This window comes from Trichechus manatus, unplaced genomic scaffold (genome assembly GCF_000243295.1).
Source record: "Trichechus manatus latirostris isolate Lorelei unplaced genomic scaffold, TriManLat1.0 scaffold00045, whole genome shotgun sequence".
In the NCBI taxonomy this organism is placed as follows: Eukaryota; Metazoa; Chordata; class Mammalia; order Sirenia; family Trichechidae; genus Trichechus; species Trichechus manatus.
This window is the reverse complement of record NW_004443981.1, coordinates 9,488,231-9,507,935: the sequence shown is the minus strand read 5'-3', so window position 1 is coordinate 9,507,935 and position 19,705 is coordinate 9,488,231. Positions and strand designations below refer to the sequence as shown.

Here is a 19,705-nt window from a genome sequence, read left to right as displayed (position 1 = left end):
TCTGCTTTTTGTTTTTAAAGATTTCATTTATAGACCTCTCGCCTCTTAATTATCTACGAACAGAGCGTTGTTTTTGGGGGGGGTTGGTGGGGGTGGGGGAGACAAGGGCCTCCCAGGGGAGTCACACTCCTCTCCCCACACCCCATCCGGCTCTAAAGCAGCCCCTGGCCGGCCATGGGTCGCTCTCCAGGGCAAGGGTGTCTCAGGATGGGTCTTGGCTCACCCCCACCCGCTCTGTGCAGGCTCGCTCCTCCTCGCTGGGGGGCTGGGGTGAGTGGGGGAGGCAGGGCCAGCAGCAGATCCGGAAAAGTGGCTCTGCCTCGGAGGAAGTTGACCCTCCTCCCTACTGAGGGTTTAGGATGGAAATAGCTTCTTCCTCTCTACCCTCCCCGGCCCCCAGCCCGTTTCTGTACGTCCCCCTCCTCATTTCTGTAAGTGCCCCCCGCCCCCCGACAATTCGGTCCCCTTCATTTATCTGTAAACGGCCATCAAGGACGGCTAAAGCAGTCCCCGCTGCCCCGGACACGGCGTCCTGGTAGAGGCCGCGAGCCGCTAGGGACCCCTCCCCGCAGGCCTCCGCAGCGGCGACGCGCGGGCCACTTGGGAAATCCGCGACTTCCAATCTCCCCCCTACCCAATTAGCCAAGAGCATCACAACCCCGAGCTCCTACACTGCTTCCTTTCTCTCCGGGGGAAACTATCACCTGGGAACGCTGTTCCCTTGCACCATGGCTCCCTGGCCCTGGGTACAGCCCCTGGTCCCTCGGGAAAGGTGGGGTGCAATTAGTTTCTTCCAATTAGTTTCCCCTCTTTGTATAGATCCCATTCAAAGTGTGTAGTGTAGTCCTCCGCGAGACGGGGAAAATAGTCCCGGCCTTGTGTTCCATTTCTACTCTCGCGTCGGGCGTATTTTACTTTTTGCAGCCGATGGGACTCTCAGTGGGGCCCTCTGGGGAATGTATGGGCAGAGGCCGCGGGTGTGTGTGCAGGTGGGAGGCTGGGGGCCGCAGCGGAGGGGAGGGGGCGGAGAGGGCAGCTAACTGCTCGCTATTGCCTAGAGAAATGGATCATGGGGCGTAGAGAGATTGCAAACCTCAAACCACGTACAGCGGGCGATACGCGTCAACCGAACCTGACCAACGGAAGCCCGGAGTCTCCCCCTCCCCGCTCCCCCGCCCTCTAGACGGACGGGAGTGGAGAGCCAACCGCGTTGCCGCTTGCCGTCCAAATCCCACGAGAGCCAATGGGAGCGGGAGGGGGGCGGAGCCCTCTGGCGTAGGGTTTGTTTGCGCGAGGCTTTCCCCGCTCGCCCAGGCCCCGCCCCTCCCCCCTCCCTGCTCACTGCTCCCGGAGTAGTTAGAGCCGTGAAGTGCGGGCGGCGCTGAGAGCGAAAGTTGCGCTCGGCTCGGCGCGGGGGGCTTGAAGCGGCTCCGCGCTCCGCCCGCCAGGGCCGCCCCCGGCCCTAACTCGCGTCCGCGGGCTTCCGCCCCGCCCGCGCCCCCTCCTCCCGGCCTGCGCCCCCTCCTCAGGAGCCGCTGCTCCCCGCCACTTTCGCCAGGACCCGGCCCCCGCCGATGCCGGCCATGGTGGAGAAGGGCCCCGAGGTCTCAGGGAAGCGGAGAGGGAGGAACAACGCGGCCGCCTCGGCCGCTGCCGCCTCGGCCGCCTCAGCCTCAGCCGCCGCTGCCTCGGCCGCCTCAGCCACCCCAGCCTCGGCCGCCGCCGCCGCCACCTCGGCCGCCCCCAATAATGGCCAGAATAAAAGTTTGGCGGCTGCGGCGCCCAATGGCAACAGCAGCAGCAACTCCTGGGAGGAAGGCAGCTCGGGCTCGTCGAGCGACGAGGAGCACGGTAGGTGGCCGCCCGCCCCACTGGACCCCTCCCCGCCCGCAGCCCCGACCCCGCCCGCTGACCGCCTGCTCTGCTTCCCCCGCAGGTGGCGGCGGCATGAGGGTCGGCCCCCAGTACCAGGCGGCGGTGCCTGACTTCGACCCCGGTGAGTAGCGCCTCGGGCCGGGGGCCGCGCCGAGACCCCAAGGGCTGCAGAGCCGGCCGGTAACTTTCTTTTTGTGTGAGTGTGTGTGTGTGTCCGCCCTGCCGTCCGCGGGGGGAACAGCAGGGTGAGGGCGAGGAGGAGCGCGCGCGCACACACACACACACACACACACACACACACACACACACACGGTGCTGCAAACGGGGGGGGGGGGCTGAGCGCGCCCCCGCAGGGGTGCTGCAGACGGCCCCGGGGACGGCCACACCTGGCCTGGGGGACCGAGGGCCCGACCAGGTGAGCCGCGCCCCGGCCCGCGGAGGGGTCGAGGTGGCAGTGACGGAGAGTTAGCGTCCTGCCTGCGAACCCCCGGCACCTGGGCGAGCCATTGCGTCGCCTCTGAGCCCCCTCCTCGCCTCTCCAAATGTTGGCCCCACGCCTTTTCCTTCTCTTGCCAGCCCCTGGCGGCTTGCTTGCTCCTGACTCCCCCTCTCATCCTAAGGGCGAGGCCCCCCCCCCATCCGTTAATAAAAGAAGTGTGTTTCCAGAGAACGCCTGCCCGGGGAAGAGAGGCTCACGGGTGCCAGTTCGATTTTAGGACCTATCTGTGTATGTGTGTATTTCCTTTTTTGAAGGGAGGGCTTGTGAAAGAATAGAGCCATCAGAAGCTTTAGCCCCACAAATGATTTCCACCTACAAGACATCCCTACACCCTGGAATAGAACATCCACTCCCCTTGCTGTTATTCTGTGTGCAAGCAAATTTAAAGTGGTATAAGAAAAAAAATCCAATCAGACAAAGGAATCCGTCGGATTTTAATGCTGTGAGATTCTAGCCTGCCTCTGTATGAGACTGTTTCCAAAGGTTGTTGGTACAGAAAATGTTTGAAAGGACGTGGATTTTATTTCAGAAATGAAATTCAAAAGGGAATCTTATGGAGCTGGAGTTAACAGTCCTCCTGGTTGGAGGGCTTTAGAACTGGAGGTTCTCATCTCAACGTTGGCTCTACCACTGGTTTATCTGAAAGAAAAAAATGCATAAATGGTTTTCCTTGGAAACAAGACTACAGAAAATTGCAAGACTCCAGTCCTTGAAAAAGGTGTATCTCTGTTAAGCTGTCCTTAAGGTACTAAACTCTGGATGTTCACTGAAGTGAAAATACATAGAGATCCCTGGGTGAGCTGTTGAGCACTCTGGAAATAAATGACTTTTCCCAAATTTGCCTTCTAAATTTTGGTCTGTTGATTTAAATCTTTTAGATATATATCTTTTGGCACCCAGATTTATATTCCTTTTAAATCCACGTTAGTCTTTTTGATAGTTTCCCCTTCCCCCACATCTTCCTTTTTTGGTAGTCACTTCTCATAAGAGTGACAGCATAGGACTAGGAGGGCAGGCTTTTTCTCTTCTATGCGTGGTTTCTCCATTCCTTGGTTGGCCACCAGGGGAAGCATACTGTTTTTGGTTACTTTAGGGTTGACCCTATCTTCTTTTTGTAGGTCAAATCCATCTTTAATACACAGAACATAAAACTTGTCACTGTTTCCCACACATATTTTTAAAAATCAATTGCCATAAATATTTTAGTAATTTTATTTTTGGTATATTTTGGTTACATTAATTTTGAAGCTTTTACTTAAATATGTTGGATGTGACTAAGGAAAAAGGCTTATTTGATGACAACCATGGAAATTAGTTTTTTAACATTCTTTTAAGTATTGGTGCTTATCTCTGCATTGTTAGGAATGGGCCTGACTTCTCTGGAGTTGTACTCTTCTTTGAAACAGCAAATGTAGTAGGACCACATTTTGAACTGCCCTTGTACTTTTTAATGGAACATGGACGAGCATAGACTTGGTAGAGACCTACTATTCTAAAAAATAAAACGTTGTGCATGTTCTGCTACAGAGTCTTAAACTGCCAGTTGATCAGATCTTTGGTATTAACACTTCCACATTTCTTATTTTGTGTTTTAAAGTCCTGGATAGGAATCTAACTGGTGTGAAGTTAATTTCAACCCTGTTTTGCCAAGCTGAGCAGTTGGAACATATTCTTAGAGATGGCTGAAAATTGTGAAACTTTACTATTTCCTAGTGATTTTTAGGTGACTTTAGACATGAGACAGGTTCTTTTCATGAGTACAAGTTAGGAATACTATGAAATTGAGGATGTGATTGTTAATGCTTTTTCTTCTCCCTGCCCGAGTTTTGGACAGAATTTGAACGGACAGGTGGATGCAAAACTCATCAGAAAGCGTTTTCTTTTTCTCTTGTTTTTAAACTCTCTGGTAAAGATGTGTGAATGGAAGAAATTGACACTCATTTTTTTTTAAGTCAGATTTTAGTTAACCACAGTATCTCAGCTTGACCCTGTTTAGCTTTGAAAACCAATGGTTGGGGCTAGATATTCTCTTCATAGTGCAAGGAAGATTCAGTTCTGTCATCTCTTACAAGCAGTGAATGAAGTAGACAGAGCACTGTAGTCCTAAAATGCTGATTCAGTTCTTAGACTATACTGTATCAGTGGAGTATGGCATAACTTAGTAATTAAAATACCAAATATGTTTACAATGAAGGAAAAAGTTTTATCATTTAGAGTTAAAAACAAAGGCCAGAGTACCGCACTATGCCTTTAACTCAGGCTTTGTTCTCGCAGTGTGGTGTCCAGACTGTCTTTCCATGCTCTGTGCCGTAGGATTTATGTTGAGTTGTCATTGGTTTCTTTTAGAATAGTAATCACAGAATAGAATAAGAGAGAGGAGTGCTTACTGTGTTCTACCTCTGGTTGGTTCTTTCCTACACCAACAAAGCATAATCTATTTTGAATGAGTAGTGTTTTTCTGTATAAGAAAGTGAATATTCCCATGATCTCACCAGTAAGCATGCAAAGGAAGAATCTATAACCTATTTCTTTGGTACTCTTTCCCGTACTGTTCCCCTTACAAGGCAGAGGACCAGTGATGGGAAGTTCGCTCAAGTTTTTTCTTTTCTAAAGCGTGTGTTAGCAAGTCAGCTTTTATTCCTAGTTGGTTTTTAGTATCACAGTTTACTAATAATGAAATTATGACTCTCACACAAGAGAAAATTGTTTTCCTCCGAGAACTGTATGGTTTTGGCTTTAACATTTAGGCCCTTCATCCATTCTGAATTAGTTTTTGTGTATGGTGTGAGCTATGGGTCCTGCTTCATTTTTCTGCATATGGAAATCCAATTTTGCCAGCACCATTTGTTGAAGAGACTGTACCTTCCCAACTGAATGGTCTTAGCACCCGTATCAAAAATCAGTTGTCCATAGATGTAGAAAATTGTTAATGGTGAATTTTTTTGAGGTAATAATTTTTTAAAAAAGCAATCTTTATTTTGAACATTGAATCTGATTGTATTTAATCTGATTTTAAAATCTGTGGTTGTGATTGGCTTACCTGTCACTTCAGAGTTGACTTGTGTTAGTAATAAGTCTTATGTGGAATGTGGAATAGATGACTTTACTGAGCAAAGTATCTTGACCTGTTTTTTGTTTGTTTTCACTAGTGCTTATTCTGTGTTTCTCTTTGGATCCATAATTCTCCTTGGTTCACTGTAAAAAAAACAGTTTTGATAGACATCCTAAAATTTGTAAGCCATGGTGACTGCTTAGTGATTTAAGCGTACTTTAATGCCGTGTTCATCCAGATGAGAGCTCAGGGTTTTAGCAGGTAATATATATATCCTGTGAGTGTTTAACTTCATTAGTTCGTGTGGTAGAGAGACACCAAAACTGATTGTCAGGAAATTGAGTATCTTGTCTCTGTGACTAAGAAGGTGGTGTAAAGTGGAACTGTTTTTTTTTTAATCTCCAGGGATCTCTATTTCCTCAGTCATGAATCAGGGGTTTTGGTCATCATTAATAGTCTGTGATCATGTCGGTTAAAGAATAATGTGTTTTAAAACTCATGTTTCTTTCAGAAGCAATGTGGAGGAGTCTTGAGAACTTGGTCTGTGAGAGTCTGTCAAACCTGGATTCAAACCTGGCAGTGCCTCTTGACAGCTGTCTTGACCCTGGTCTAGTTACTTCACTTTTGCCTTCATCTGTAAAATTGAGATAATAGAACGTCTTCCTCAAGAGAAGGAACTAACTGACCGAACGTATAAAATGCTTAGCACAGTGCCCGCGGCATACTGTGAGTGCTAAGTTAAACATGTGCTGCTATCCTTATTATAATTATTATTCATATAACTTAGATTGCTAGACAGTGGTCCCTCCTTTACTTCATAGGTAAGATTGGATTGTAATGAAGCCATTGATTTGGATGCACATCATGCACTGAGATACTTGACAGTGATTGCTTTTAAGTTAAACACACCTGCTACAAATACTGTTTTCTGGAAGAGAGAACTAGTCCAAAACATTTATATAGCAGAAGAGAGAGAACACTGAGGTCTAGAGAGAATAGGTACACTTGTTAAAAATCTAGTTTGCTTTTCAAACGTTTTCTAAATAGTGCAAAGAAAAAACTTGAATCCAGGCCTGGGCCAGAGGAAGTACACATTAACCAGGTTCTGAGTTGTGGAGTTTCTCTCTAAACTTTCAAATTCTTGTCCCTGAGAGTTAATGCTTTTGAAGAGGGGCTCTTTTACCACATTACTCCCTTCCATGGATGATGACCACGATTCACAAATTAGGCTGCTTAAGGCTGATTAGGGCAGAGTTGTTTTAAAAGCAGTGTTAAAGGTCATTTGTACTAAAGAAATTTAGGCTTACTCTTAGAAAGTCATTTTTCCTGACATCATAAAGTTCTGTGGAGCAATTTGGTTGAAAAAAATCTTCATAGTCTTTGGAGATCAAACATCAAATTTCTGTCCAAGTGACTGTTCTTCCCCAGTTTGTCATACTTTTTATATTTTTTCTCTCATTACATAGACTCTTGTAGTTTAGTTTATAGCTTAGTCCTCATTTTTTTCTGAGGTTCCATGCATATTATAAAAATAGGAAATGAGACTTCTGTTTGTCCACTTACCCTAATGGAAGACAAGTGGTATCTGCTAAGGAGTATGTGTTAAGTAGGAGCCCTGGTGGCACAGTGGTTAAGCGCTTGGCTGCTAATTGAAAAGTTGGTGGTTTGAACCCATGCAGTGGCTCTGCTGAAGAAAGACCTGGCAATCTGCTCCTGTATAGATAACAGCCTAGGAAACCCTATGGGGCAGTTCTGCTCTGTGACATAGGAGTTGCTATGAGTCCAAAATCGACTCAACAGCATCTAACAACATGTGTTCAGTTAGTATTTATATTCAAAACTTGAAATCACTTTCTGCGTGAGAGAATCTCTAGCATCTGATGTTTCGGACTGAGTTAAGTCCTACAGCTTTAAATACCAATTTTGGAAAATGCTTTTATCCCTAGAAATGATAGGGATATAGTCTCAATATAAGCAGTTTCTTCTGTTCTTGTTCTGGAAATTGTATTAATGCATGTATCTAACTTCTGGTTGGAGTTCACGGTTTCTGTTCATTTCCTAAAGTAGAATATTTTAAAGTTGGCTTAAGGTGGTAAAAAGTGTTTTGCTAAAATATTTGAAATATTTTAAAATAACTTTAAAATGTCATTTAAATGAGATTTTAATAGTAAGCTTTAAAACTTCTGTTTTTTCTGAATTAGTCAAACATCTTTAAAGATGTTGATCTTGGTAAGAATTGCACACTGGACATAATTCTTTGAAGTTTCTGGATTTCATGTGCATCAAGGTCATCAGAGAGGAAAATCCGTCTAATTAGTGTCCATCTAATCCAACCTTCCTGTTTTCTAGATAAGGAAAGTAAGTCCTAGAGAGAGAATTGTATTTGTCTTGCAATACCTTATCATTATAAGTATCTCAGGGTAGACCATTTACTTGAGACCATATGAGGCCAAACTTCGAACTTTTAAACTTTTGGATGTTATAGAGCCTCATTATTGGGTACAATAATTGGAAACAGTAATACGTGTTCTTAATTTTAGAACCAGAGCTAAGAATTAAACTTTTAAAAATTGCAGTGATAAGATAGTTATTGCGTATAATTTGAATGTCTTTAGGCAAATTATCATAAAGTAGTATAGAATTATATAGTGTTATTAAAAAATTAAGAACCATTTGAAATGGAACAGAAAATAATACATACACTTACGTGCCTAACACTGTGATTGAACACTTATATTAGGCCCTGTTTGCTTCATGTACAGCTAAAGGCTAATCCCTGCTCCTTCCTCCTTTACTGTGTAAAGTTGATTTATGTAATTTTTGTGATAGTACCTGAGAAGCAGACGCCAAGACAGGATTACTAGATGTGCAAGAGGTAAAGGGTAAAGTGGAGAGAGAGGAGGTTTAGACTGCAAGAGTCTTCAGCCCTTGCCGCAGGTTTGATACCTATGAAAGAAGAGAGGGAAGGATAGAACAAGCTCACACTATAGAGCAGCTTGGAGAACATCCCAGCCATAGCAGAGATTGTTTGTTAGGGAGTCCCTTGGGCAGGAATGGCTGGGCTCTAACATACCTGCTTTGTTCAGTTGTAGGCTGGGAGCAAGCTGGGGAGAGCCTGGCCTGGGATTCTTGGCTTAAGGCTTGGATTCTGAGGGTGCTGGGTAGTTGGGGGCTGTCAGCTAACAACATTCCTTGCAGCCCTTTCTCTTGAAGGGAAACCTGAGCGGCACACTAGCCAGACTGTCAAAATTCCCATGCATACTTTTTGTTCTTGAATGCATACTAATGTACGATAAATGATACATTTTATTGTTATCAAAATCTTTACATAAATGAAATCATGCTGTACATTTCCTTTTGTGTCTTGTTCTTTTCATTTAAAATGTTTGAAATACATACATGTAGATGTCATTAATTCATAGTAATCTCTGTGTAGTAGTCCTTTGTATGAATAAACCATAGTTTATCCATTCCCTTACAAAGGTTTACTGGGAGTATTTACATTTTCTTATTATAAGAGTACTGTAAACGTTATCCTTGTACACATGTGCAAAGGTTTCTCTGGAGTAGAAGTTGAATTGCTGGGGTGTAGGATATGCAGTTTGTCATACTGTGGTGGTTTGCAGGTTGCTGTGATGCTGGAAGCTATGTCACTGGTATTTCAAAAACCAGCAGGATCACCCATGGTAGACAGGTTTCAGTGGAGCTTCTACAGTAAGGCAGACTAGGAAGAAGGACCTGGTGATCTACTTCTACAAATATTGGCCAGTGAAAACCTTATGAATAGCAGCAGAATATTGTCCGATAAAGTGCTGGAAGATGAGCCTCTCAGGTTGGAAGACACAAAATATGACTAGGGAAGAGCTGCTTCCTCGAAGTAGAGTTGGCCTTAATGACATGGATGGAGTCAAGCTTTCGAGATCTTCGTTTGCTGATGTGGCATGACTCAAAATGAGAAGAAACAGCTGCAAACATCTATTAATAATCAGAATGTGGACTGTACGAAGTATGAATGTAGGAAAATTGAAAGTTGTCAAAAATGAGATGGAATGCATAAAGATCGATATCCTAGGCATTAGTGAGCTGAAATGGACGGGCTTTGGCCATTTTGAATTGAACAGTCATATGGTCTACTATACCGGAATGATGGAGTAGAATGGCGTTACATTCACCGTGAAAAAGAACATTTCAAAGTCTATTCTGAAGTACAGTGCTGTCAGTGATAGGATAATATCCATATGCCTACTAGAAAGACCAGTTAATACAACTGTTATTCAAATTTATGCACTAACCACTAATGCCAAAGATGAAGAAATTGAAGATTTTTACCAACTTCTGCAGTCTGAAATTGATCAAATATGCAGTCAAGATGCATTGATAATTACTGGTGATTAGGATGTGAAAGTCGGAAACAAAGAAAGATCGGTAGCTGGAAAATATGGGCTTGGTGATAGAAATAACGCCAGAGATCGCATGATAGAATTTTGCAAGACCAACAACTCATTCATTGCAAATACCTTTTTTCAACAACATGAATGGCGGCTATACATATAGATATCACTGGATGGAATACACAGGAATCACATCGAGTACACCTGTGGAAAGAGACTATGGGGAAGCTCAATATCATCAGTCAGAACAAGACCAGTGGCAGACTGTGGAACAGATCATCAATTGTTCATATGCAAGTTCAAGTGGAAGCTGAAGAGAATTAAAACAGGTCTGCGAGAGCCAAAGTACGACCTTGAGTATATTCCACCTAAATTTAGAGACCATCTCAAGAATAGATTTCATGGATTGAACACTATTGATCGAGGGTCACTTGGGCTATGGGATGACATCAAGGACATCATACATGAAGAAAGCAAAAAGTCATTAAAAAGACAGGAAAGAAGGAAAAGACCAAAATGGATGTCAGAAGAGGCTCTGAAACTTGTTCTTGAATGTAGTGTAGCTAAAGCAAACGGAAGAAATGATGAAGTAAAAGAGCTGAACAGAAGATTTCAAAGGGTGGCTGGAGAAGACAAAATAAAGTCTTACAATGAAATGTGCAAAGACCTGAAATTAGAAAACCAAAAAGGAAGAAAATGGCTCAGCATTTCTTTCTCTTTTTTTGGTGCTCCTAAATTTCCTTTTTTTTTTTTTAAATTGTGCTTTAAGTGAAAGTTTACAATTCGAGTTAGTTTCTCATACAAAAATTTATAAACACATTGTTATGTGACCCTAGTTGCTCTCCCTATACTGTGACAGCACACTCCTCCTTTCCACCCCAGATTTCTCGTGTCCATTCAGCCAGCTCCTGTCCATTTCTGTCTTCTCATCTTGCCTCTGGACAGGCATGCTCAGCATTTCTTAGGCTGAAAGAACTGAAGAAGAAATTCAAGTCTCGAGTTGCAATATTGAAGGATTATGTAGATAAAATATGAACGACACAGGAAGCATCAAAAGAAGATGGAAGGAGTACACAGAGTCACTGTACCAAAAAGGGTTGGTTGATGTTCAGCCATTTCAGGAGGTGGCATATAATCAGGAACTGATGGTACTGAAAAAAGAGTTCCAAGCTGCACTGAAGACATTGGCCAAAAACAAGGCTCCAGGAATTGACAGCATACCAGTTGAGATGTTTCAACAAACCGATGCAGTGCTGGAAGTGCTCACTCGTCTATGCCAGGGAATTTGGAAGACAGTTACCTGGCCAACCAACTGTAAGAGATCTATATTTGTGCCCATTGCAAAGAAAGGAAATCCAACAGAATTCAGAAATTATTGAACCATGTTATTAATATCACGCACAAGTAAAATTTTGCTGAAGATAATTCAAAAATGGTTAGAGCAATACATCAACAGGGAACTACCAGAAATTCAAGCTGGATTCAGAAGAGGGCGTGGAACAAAGGATATCATTGCTTGTGTCAGGTATATCTTGGCTGAAAGCAGAGAATACCAGAAAGATGTCTACCTGTGTTTTATTGACTCTGCAAAGGCATTAGACTGTGTGGATCATAACAAATTACGGCTAACATGGCGAAGAATGGGAATTCCAGAACTTGATTGTACTCATGAGGAACCTGTATGTAGATCAAGAGACAGTCGTTTGAACAGAACAAGGGGATACCGCATGGTTTAATATCAGGAAAGGTGTGTGTCAGGGTTGTATTCTTTCCTCATACTTATTCAGTCTGTATCTTGAGCAAATAATCTGAGAAGCTAGACTATATGAAGAATAACAAAGCATCAGGATTGGAGAAAGACTCATTAACAACCTGCGATATGCAGATAACACAACCTTGTTTGCTGAAAGTGAAGAGGACTTGAAGCACTTACTGATGATCAAGATCAGAGACCACAGCCTTCAGTGTGGATTACACCTCAACATAGAAAAATCCTCACATCTGGGCCAATAAGCAATATCATGATAAATGGAGAAAATATGAATGTTTTCAAGGCAAACCACCACCATCACGATTGTGAGGATTGCTCAGGACCAGGCAGTGTTTTGTTCTGTCGCACATAGGGTTTCTTGCACATACGGTCGCTATGAATGGGAACTGACTTGATGGCCAACAACAGCAACAACAGGATATGCTCATTTTCAGCTTCACTAGGTGTTGCCAAAATGCTTTCCAAACAGGTGCATTCCCACTAAGAAGGCATGAGTTCCTTTTTTTTACCCAGTCCTCATCATGGTGTTAGATTTATTAAATTTTGCCCACTTGGTAGTGAAATGCTATTTTTTTTTTTGTTACTTACAGTGCCATTTTTCTAATTACAAGTCAGGTTAAGTTTATCTCTTCCTGTGTTTTTTGGCCATTTGTGTTCCTCCTCTGTTAATTGCTTCTTTCTGTCTTTTGCTGTTTTTCTGTAGGATTTTTATCTTTTCCTTATTGCTTTGTGTGAACTCTTCATATATTTGGATACTAACCCTTTGTTAAGTTTGCATATGTAGAGTTTTTGTTCTCTCTCTCTAGCATTTGGGAGGGTTGAGTAACTTTAATTAGAAGGAATAAAATATATCTCCTTGACTGGAGATGCTGCTCGAAGCTGGCCTGGTAATAATTGTCACCAGCACCCCTGGTTTCTAAGATGAATGTCATTGAGCATTAAGATATCTTTTTTTGTTTTGTTTCAGATTAACATTATTCAGTTCCTTTTGGTGTACTATTAACTGGTTGACCCAAATTACAGTGCCGCATTACTTGAAAAGCTCTGATTTGATTTTTTGTTCAGCATGTAGTTATAATAGCAGAGCAGTCAGAGGTTAAAGTTAATGGCTTTGATTCTTACAATGGTCAGTTAGTTTCCCACAAAGGTCAAGGTGCTGTGGTCTAAAAAAATCAGCTCTCTTATGGATTTGTTGCTGATTACAAGGGAATGGTGTGTGGGTAGGTAGGTACAACTTGTAGTTACTAACAGAAAACCCTTAAAGGAACAATCTGTTAATGGTAGGTCAATGTAGTGCTTACTATGTGCCAGGCTGGTTTGAATACTTTGTCTATTAAATCATTTAATCCTCCTAACAATCATATGAGGTAGTTACAGCTTTTATCTCCCTTTCCAGATGAGGAAACAGAGGCACAAAGAGATTTTGTGTTATGGTTCAACCCGGTAACATGCACACCATCAGTTGTAAGATGTATTATTATTTTTTATATCACTAGGAAAGAAAAAACATCAAGATACTGTTAACTGTAGATGCAGTCGTATTTCAATCTAGTGTATTTCAGAGAGAGTCAGCCAGAAATCCTCTTTAGGGAGGAACATATAGATAGGAACCGTGCTTTATTGGATCAGTTGATTCGTCGTTTCCGTGTGGCCCCAAGTGTAGTAGAGTTTTACGTTTAGGGTTGCCAAAATTTGCTTCATGTCTATCGTGTTCCTCTTACCTGGTAGTGAAAACACAGACGAAATGGGAGGTATCTGGCTCGGTTGATTGGGAACAAATTGAAGTTGCTTTGCTTCTGCATGTATATTGAAATAGTCATATTCATACTTTAGAATACAGTTGTTTATTTTAGGGGGAGTAATTTCTTGTGATTGTGTAACTTAAGATTTCCAAGTATTGTTATGTAGGCCACCCTTTAACAGATGAAAGAGCATAACATTTAGATACCTTCTGCCCCACTCCTTATGTATGTTTTTTAGTTTCACATTGAACTTGAGGTATTGAATGAATTTAAGAACAATGTCTTGAGTAAGGTGTGAAATGATAAATTAAAATAGCTAAGAGAGTATTTTTAGAAACCGTGATTTCACCTGTACAGCCAGGGCTTCCAACTGGTTGGTTCTGGTTCGAACCCCTGCTGAGAATTTGCATTTCTAACAAGTTTCCAGGCGATGCTAGCGCTGCTGGTTAGGGACCAATTCTAAGAACCACGAATAGAGCAGTGGTTCTCAAAATTTATTATACTTAAGAATCACCTGGGGATCTTGTTAAAATGTAGCTTCTAATTCAGTGTATCAGGGGTGGAAATGCAAATTATCGGCAGGGGTTCGAACCTGAACTAGCTGATTGGAAGCCCTGTGTACAGCAAATGTGGCTTTCTGGTTAGTATTATTACTACAGCTAATTTCCCTCTCTTGCGTATTATTCCCATCGTCTCTCCCCTACCAAAAAAACAGAAAACAAACAAAAAACACTGACGTATGTGAAACCATTATATATAGTTCTTGGTGTTATTAGGTAATTTTGTTCTGTCTTTCAAAGATCAGAGTATACTTAAAGAAAATTGCAAGCCTTGTTCTGATTGACTCAAGTGTAAGGTTTGTCATGTTTGATTTGCTCATAATGTAATTTAACTAAGGTCTAATTTTTGTCTCCTTAGCACTTCAAGGCTTGCTTTGTACTTAAACCCAGGGCACGTAGGTGAGTCTCTCTTCCTGAAGTTTAACTGTGCTTATCCTTCTTCAGCAGTTTCATCTATTGACCAAGAAAGACTGCTTAATGGCCTTATGTCTGAAAAGGTTAATTTAAACTTTTGGATTGGGTAAACATTTTTATTCACCTGAATTTAGGGTATTTCTGTGCTGCTTTATACATATACACACTCTTTCAGGGTTACAGTTACTGCTTTACCTTTGCATATAAGCTTCTGGTCTTGGGGTTTGTTTTGCTTTTAAACTTAGCATGAATATGGGGAGATCAGTGTAGGAGGAAGAGTGTAAATAACTAGTCTGGCCTCTGGAGGAGCTAGTGGTCCGTCTGATGCACTTCTGGTTTCTTTGAGGGTGGTAGCATGAGTTTTTGAGCCCTTAATAAGGTATGTTTTAAAGCTCATCTGCTAACTTTTAGAACTGAACAGTGGTTCAGCAGTTTATGTGGCTCCTTTTTGAACATGTGCTTAGTTTGGCTGACTTTTTGAATAAGCATTTTGTAATGGATGTTTGATAATTGAGCACTGAGTGTAGCTATTTTAAAAAATGAACTTTTAAAATGCTATTAGAAGCTGGTTCTCCCCCCACTCCCCCAGTTTTTGTGCCTTTCCTATAATGAATTGGTAGGAAATAGAGAGATGTATATCTTGTACAAGATATATGTATATATGTAGTTTTTATATAGGGGAAACATAACAAAATTAGCAATTCAATGGTATTTAGTTCCTTTTACCATGTTGTGCAACCACCACCTCTGTGTACAGTAGATTCTTGTTATTCTCAGTGGTTATGGTCTATAAAGTTGCCTCGAGCACGAAATTAGTGAATACTGAACCATTGTTCCAGGGGAAATACAGAGTTAGGGTCCTATGAGCCTCTGGCCATAACATTTTCATCAACCTGTCAGTATACAATCTTGTTTTATTTGTTTCTGTTTAAAGAGTCCTTATTTAATATATATTGTTGATTCATTAACATTGAACTCACTGCTAACAGCACTATAGCTCATGCCTGAATGAAGCTTATCTAACACATGCGTTCTGTTAGGCACATCACACACAGCCTTCTTGCACTTAGGAACACTAGACAGCACTTTGACACTATGCTTGGGGGCTATTTTAAACAGCAAAATCGGCAACAAAAAGCACAGAAGTGTAAAAAATGTGGCACTAAATAAACCCCCAAAAGGACACTTGTTTTCAGTATGAGAGCTGAAACAAAAAGGCCGAGTGTCACCTTGTTCATCCTCAGCTGGGACATTTGTGTCAGGCGACTCAGATTTTTTGAAGCTCTGTGCATGTCTGAATGTGAAAAGTGCTGAGTATTGATTTTGGAGTCACAAATAAATTTTAGCGAGTAGGCAAATTCAAACAAGGAATCCACGAATAATGAGAATGAAGTATAGTTTCAAAACATTTTCATCACCCAGAAGAAAACTCCATACCCATTAACCAGTTATTTCCCATTCCTCCCTTTCCCCTAGCTCCTGGCAACCGCTAGTCTTTGTTTCTATGGATTTACTTATTCTGAATATTCCATATAAATAGAATCATATAAAATGTGACCTTATGTGCTTGGTTTCTTTCACTTAGCATAATATTTTCAAGGTTTATTCGCATTGTAGTATGTTTTTTTGATGACTGAATAATATTCCATTTATATATGTATCAATATAATCATATATAAATATTTTATTGTACGTATCTATATATTATACATCAGAATTTGTTTATCCATTCATCTGTTGATGGACACTGGGTTGTTTCCACCTTTTGGTGAATAGTGCAGCTGTGAAAATTCGTGTATAAGTATTTGTTTGAGTACCTGTTTTCCGTTCTTTTGGGAATATACTTAGGAGTTGAATTGCTGGGTTGTGTGGTAATTCTATATTTAACTTTTTAGGGAACCACCAAACTGTTTTCCACAGTGGCTGTATCATTTTACAATTCCACCAGCAATGTACGAGGGTTCCAATTTCTCCACATCCTTGCTAACACTTTTTTTTCTTGTTTTTTGGATTATCGATAAAACGCATTCTTAAGCTCCTTCTCCTTTGAGTTAATTTACTCAGCAGAGGTTCATTGTACCCTTTGGTGTGTATAGGGCAATATTAGGGGTTAGAATTGAGGTTTAAGATCCAGTGTCTGCCCTGAAGGAGTTCAGCCTAGTGGAGGAGATAAATGAAAATTCTATTGATGGAAGTGTACAGAGGATACTGTGAGATGTGGTGGAGTCCCCTAATCCTTCCTGAGATGGAGAGTGGGGAATTAAAGAAACCAGGAAGACCTTTTAGATGGAATGGTCCTTTGAGCCATCCCCTAAAAAGTGGGAGTTACTCAGCGTTTATGATGTTTATTAGTTAAAAAAATAATATTATATAATAGCTGTAAATGTTATAAAATTATTTGTTTTAAAAACTCTAATTTTAAAATTTTAGTCTGGATTTTCTTTTTGTCTAGAGGTGTACTGTCCAATGATACAATTATTTAAATTTAAATTAATTAAAATTAAAATAAAAAATTTAGTACTTCCATTGCACTAGACACATTTCAGGTGCTCAGTAGCCCTGTGTGGCTGCTGGCTACCATATTGGACAGCGCAGAATAGAATATTTCCATCATCTCAGACAGTTCTATTGGACAGTATTGATCTAGAGATTCTGATAAATTGAAAGCTTCATTGTTATTTTTGTGATTAATTCAGAAGTCTTGCCTCTTTGATCGAAGTGTGTCATAAAATGTGAGATGGATACAGTTGATCAGGTATTAGATGATGTCTGTGTACTGAATTCATCTAGTGGAGTATTTGTTAAAATATTGCTATTAAGGTATTGAAAATAAGGTTCTTTCAAAAAACGTGTAGAAATGGAAAACTGAGGAGAGCTTTGTTTTTTGAGGTCGTTATTTAGTAGCTAACTGTCATAGATTGAATTATGTCCCCCGAAAAATGTGTGTATCAGCTTGGCTGGGTATGATTGTGTAATCTGGTCTGATTCCCTTATGTGTTGTAAACTCTTATCACTACGATGAGATTATATATAATTTCCTTATGTGTTGTAAACTCTGTCACTATGATGAGGTCTACAAGATTGGGTAGTGTCTTAAGCCAATCTCTTTTGACATATAAAAGAGAGAAGCAAGCAGAGACACATGGAAACCTCACACCACCAAGAAAGCAGCGCCGGGAGCAGAGCACGTCCTTTGGACCTGAGATTCCTGCACTGAGATGCTCCCAGACCAAGGGAAGACTGATGCATCACAAGGACCTTCCTCCAGAGCCAACAGAGAGAGAGCCTTCTCCTGGAGCTGATGTCCTGAATTTGGACTTGTAGCCTACTGGACTATGAGAGAATAAACTTCTGTTTGTTAAAGCCATCAACTTGTGGTATTTCTGTTATAAAATCACTGGATGACTAAGACGCTAACTAAGTAAAAAAGATCTTTAAGATGGGTGGCTTTGTTGAAGGTAAAAAATGTAGGACTTAAAAAATCAACAATATGAAGGTTCAGTTTTGTCTTAAAAGATTAGATTTTTAAAACAGCTTTATTGAGGTAAACTGATGTACAATAAACTGTACATATTTAAGATGTACGTTACATGTGTATCAGGCTGCTTGAACTACCACCATTTACTGATGCTGTGTTCATTTTTTAGTCTTTTTCTCTGTTTCTTTTGAATATCTTCTATTGCTGTATCTTCAGGTTCGCTAGGCTTTTCTTCTGCATTGTCTAATCTGGCTTTTATCCCATCCAGTATATTTTTCATCTCAGACTTTGTAGGTCTTATATCTAGAAGTTCAATTTGAGTCTTTTTCATTTTAATGTCTGCTTAACATGTTCAGTCTTTTCTCTAACTTCTTGAACACATGAAATACAGTTATAATTGTTTTAAGACTCTTGTGTACTAATTCTGTTGTCTGTATCATTTCTAGGTCAGTTTCAGTTGATTTTTCTCATTGTGGGTTGTCTTTCCCTGTTTCTTTGCTTATCTGGTAATTTTGTTTGGATGCCAGACATTGTGAGTATTACTTGGTTGGGTGCTGGTTATTTTTTGTATTCCTGTAAATATTCTTGAGTTTTCTTCTGGGACATGGTTAAGTTACTTAGAAATAATTTGATCATTTTAAGCCTTGCTTTCTTTAGCTTCCTTAGGTGGGATCAGAGCAGCATTTAGACTAGGGCTAATTATATCCTGTTACTGAGGCAAAATCCTGCTGTGTTCTGTGCCTGATGCCCCATGAACTATGAGGTTTTCCACTCTGGCTATTAGGAACAGGTACTCTTCCTGGCCCTGTATGAGCCTCGTGGATTGTTCCCTTTGATTCTTTTGGGTGGTTCTTTACCCAGAAACCTTGTATAGGCATGTGCTGATTCGTAGTATGCTGAATACTCAGTGGCGGCTTTTTCTGCATCTCTGGAGTTCTCTTTCTGTGCAGCTTTTTCTCTGTTCTAATATTTTGCCCTACAAACTCTAGCTACCTTGGCCTCCCTGGACTTCATCTCCTCTACTCAGGGAGACTGCCTGACTCTGTCAGTTCCCTTTCCCCAGGCTGCAGCAATAAGCTTGGGGCAGTTGTAGAATTTATCTCATTTTCCATCTCATCAGGGATCACAGTACTTTGCTGCCTAATGTCCAGTTCTTGAAAACTGTAATTTCAGATATTTGTCTGTTTTTTTTTTTTGTTTTGTTTTTAAATTTGTCTTGTTTTTAGTTGTTGGAAATGAGAGGGTTAAGTCTGCTCCATGTTATTCTAGCTTGGCTGAAAGTGAAAGTGTAGATTTTGTAAAAATGAAAGGTAGAGGAATTACTTATATTCCCTTCTGTTTGTTGTTGTCATTAGCTGCTGGTGACTTCTATGTACAACAGAAGGGGAACGAAACGCTGCCCAGTCCTGCGCCATACCCGTGGTTGGTTGTGGATCAGACCGTTGTGATCCATTAGGTTTTTGTTGACTGATTTTCAGACATAGACCTCCAGGCCTCTCTTCCTAGTCCGTCTTAGTCTGGAAGCTGCTGAAACCTGTTCAGCATCATAGAACAGCCAACCTCCACTGACAGACTGCTGGTGGCAGTGCATGAGGTGCATTGGCTGGGAATCGAACCTAGGCCTTCCACATGAGAATTCTATCACTGAACCACTGATACATCACTTCTCTTTGTTGGGAAACATTAATAAGTGTTTATATGTTGTCTCTTAACCCTAACCTATTCAATCTCTTCTTAAAGTTGTTATGGCTTTTAAAATTTTAAATTTGGGTTTATGTTCATGGAAATGTCTTGTAACTAGAATAATGTTTTTAGAAACCAGAATACCAAATTATATTTTTATATAGCTACTATTCATTTCAGTGTTTGTGATAAAATACTCAGTGTGATGATTATATTGCTTATTCTATCCTAGAATTTCCA

At 41.2% G+C, this 19,705-nt stretch overlaps 1 protein-coding gene across 2 annotated transcripts in view; it reads left to right on the top strand.

Moving 5' to 3' along the window:
* The first annotated feature begins 1,369 nt into the window (after positions 1-1,369).
* RCOR1 (REST corepressor 1) overlaps positions 1,370-19,705 on the top strand; it is a 109,064-nt gene continuing 90,728 nt past the window's right edge. For both annotated transcript variants that reach the window (XM_004376708.2, XM_023731772.1), the window contains exons 1-2: positions 1,370-1,851; positions 1,937-1,996. In XM_004376708.2, the coding sequence (XP_004376765.1) occupies positions 1,575-1,851; positions 1,937-1,996 (337 nt within the window). In that variant the 5' untranslated portion in view covers positions 1,370-1,574. The remainder of the gene's footprint in view (positions 1,852-1,936; positions 1,997-19,705) is intronic.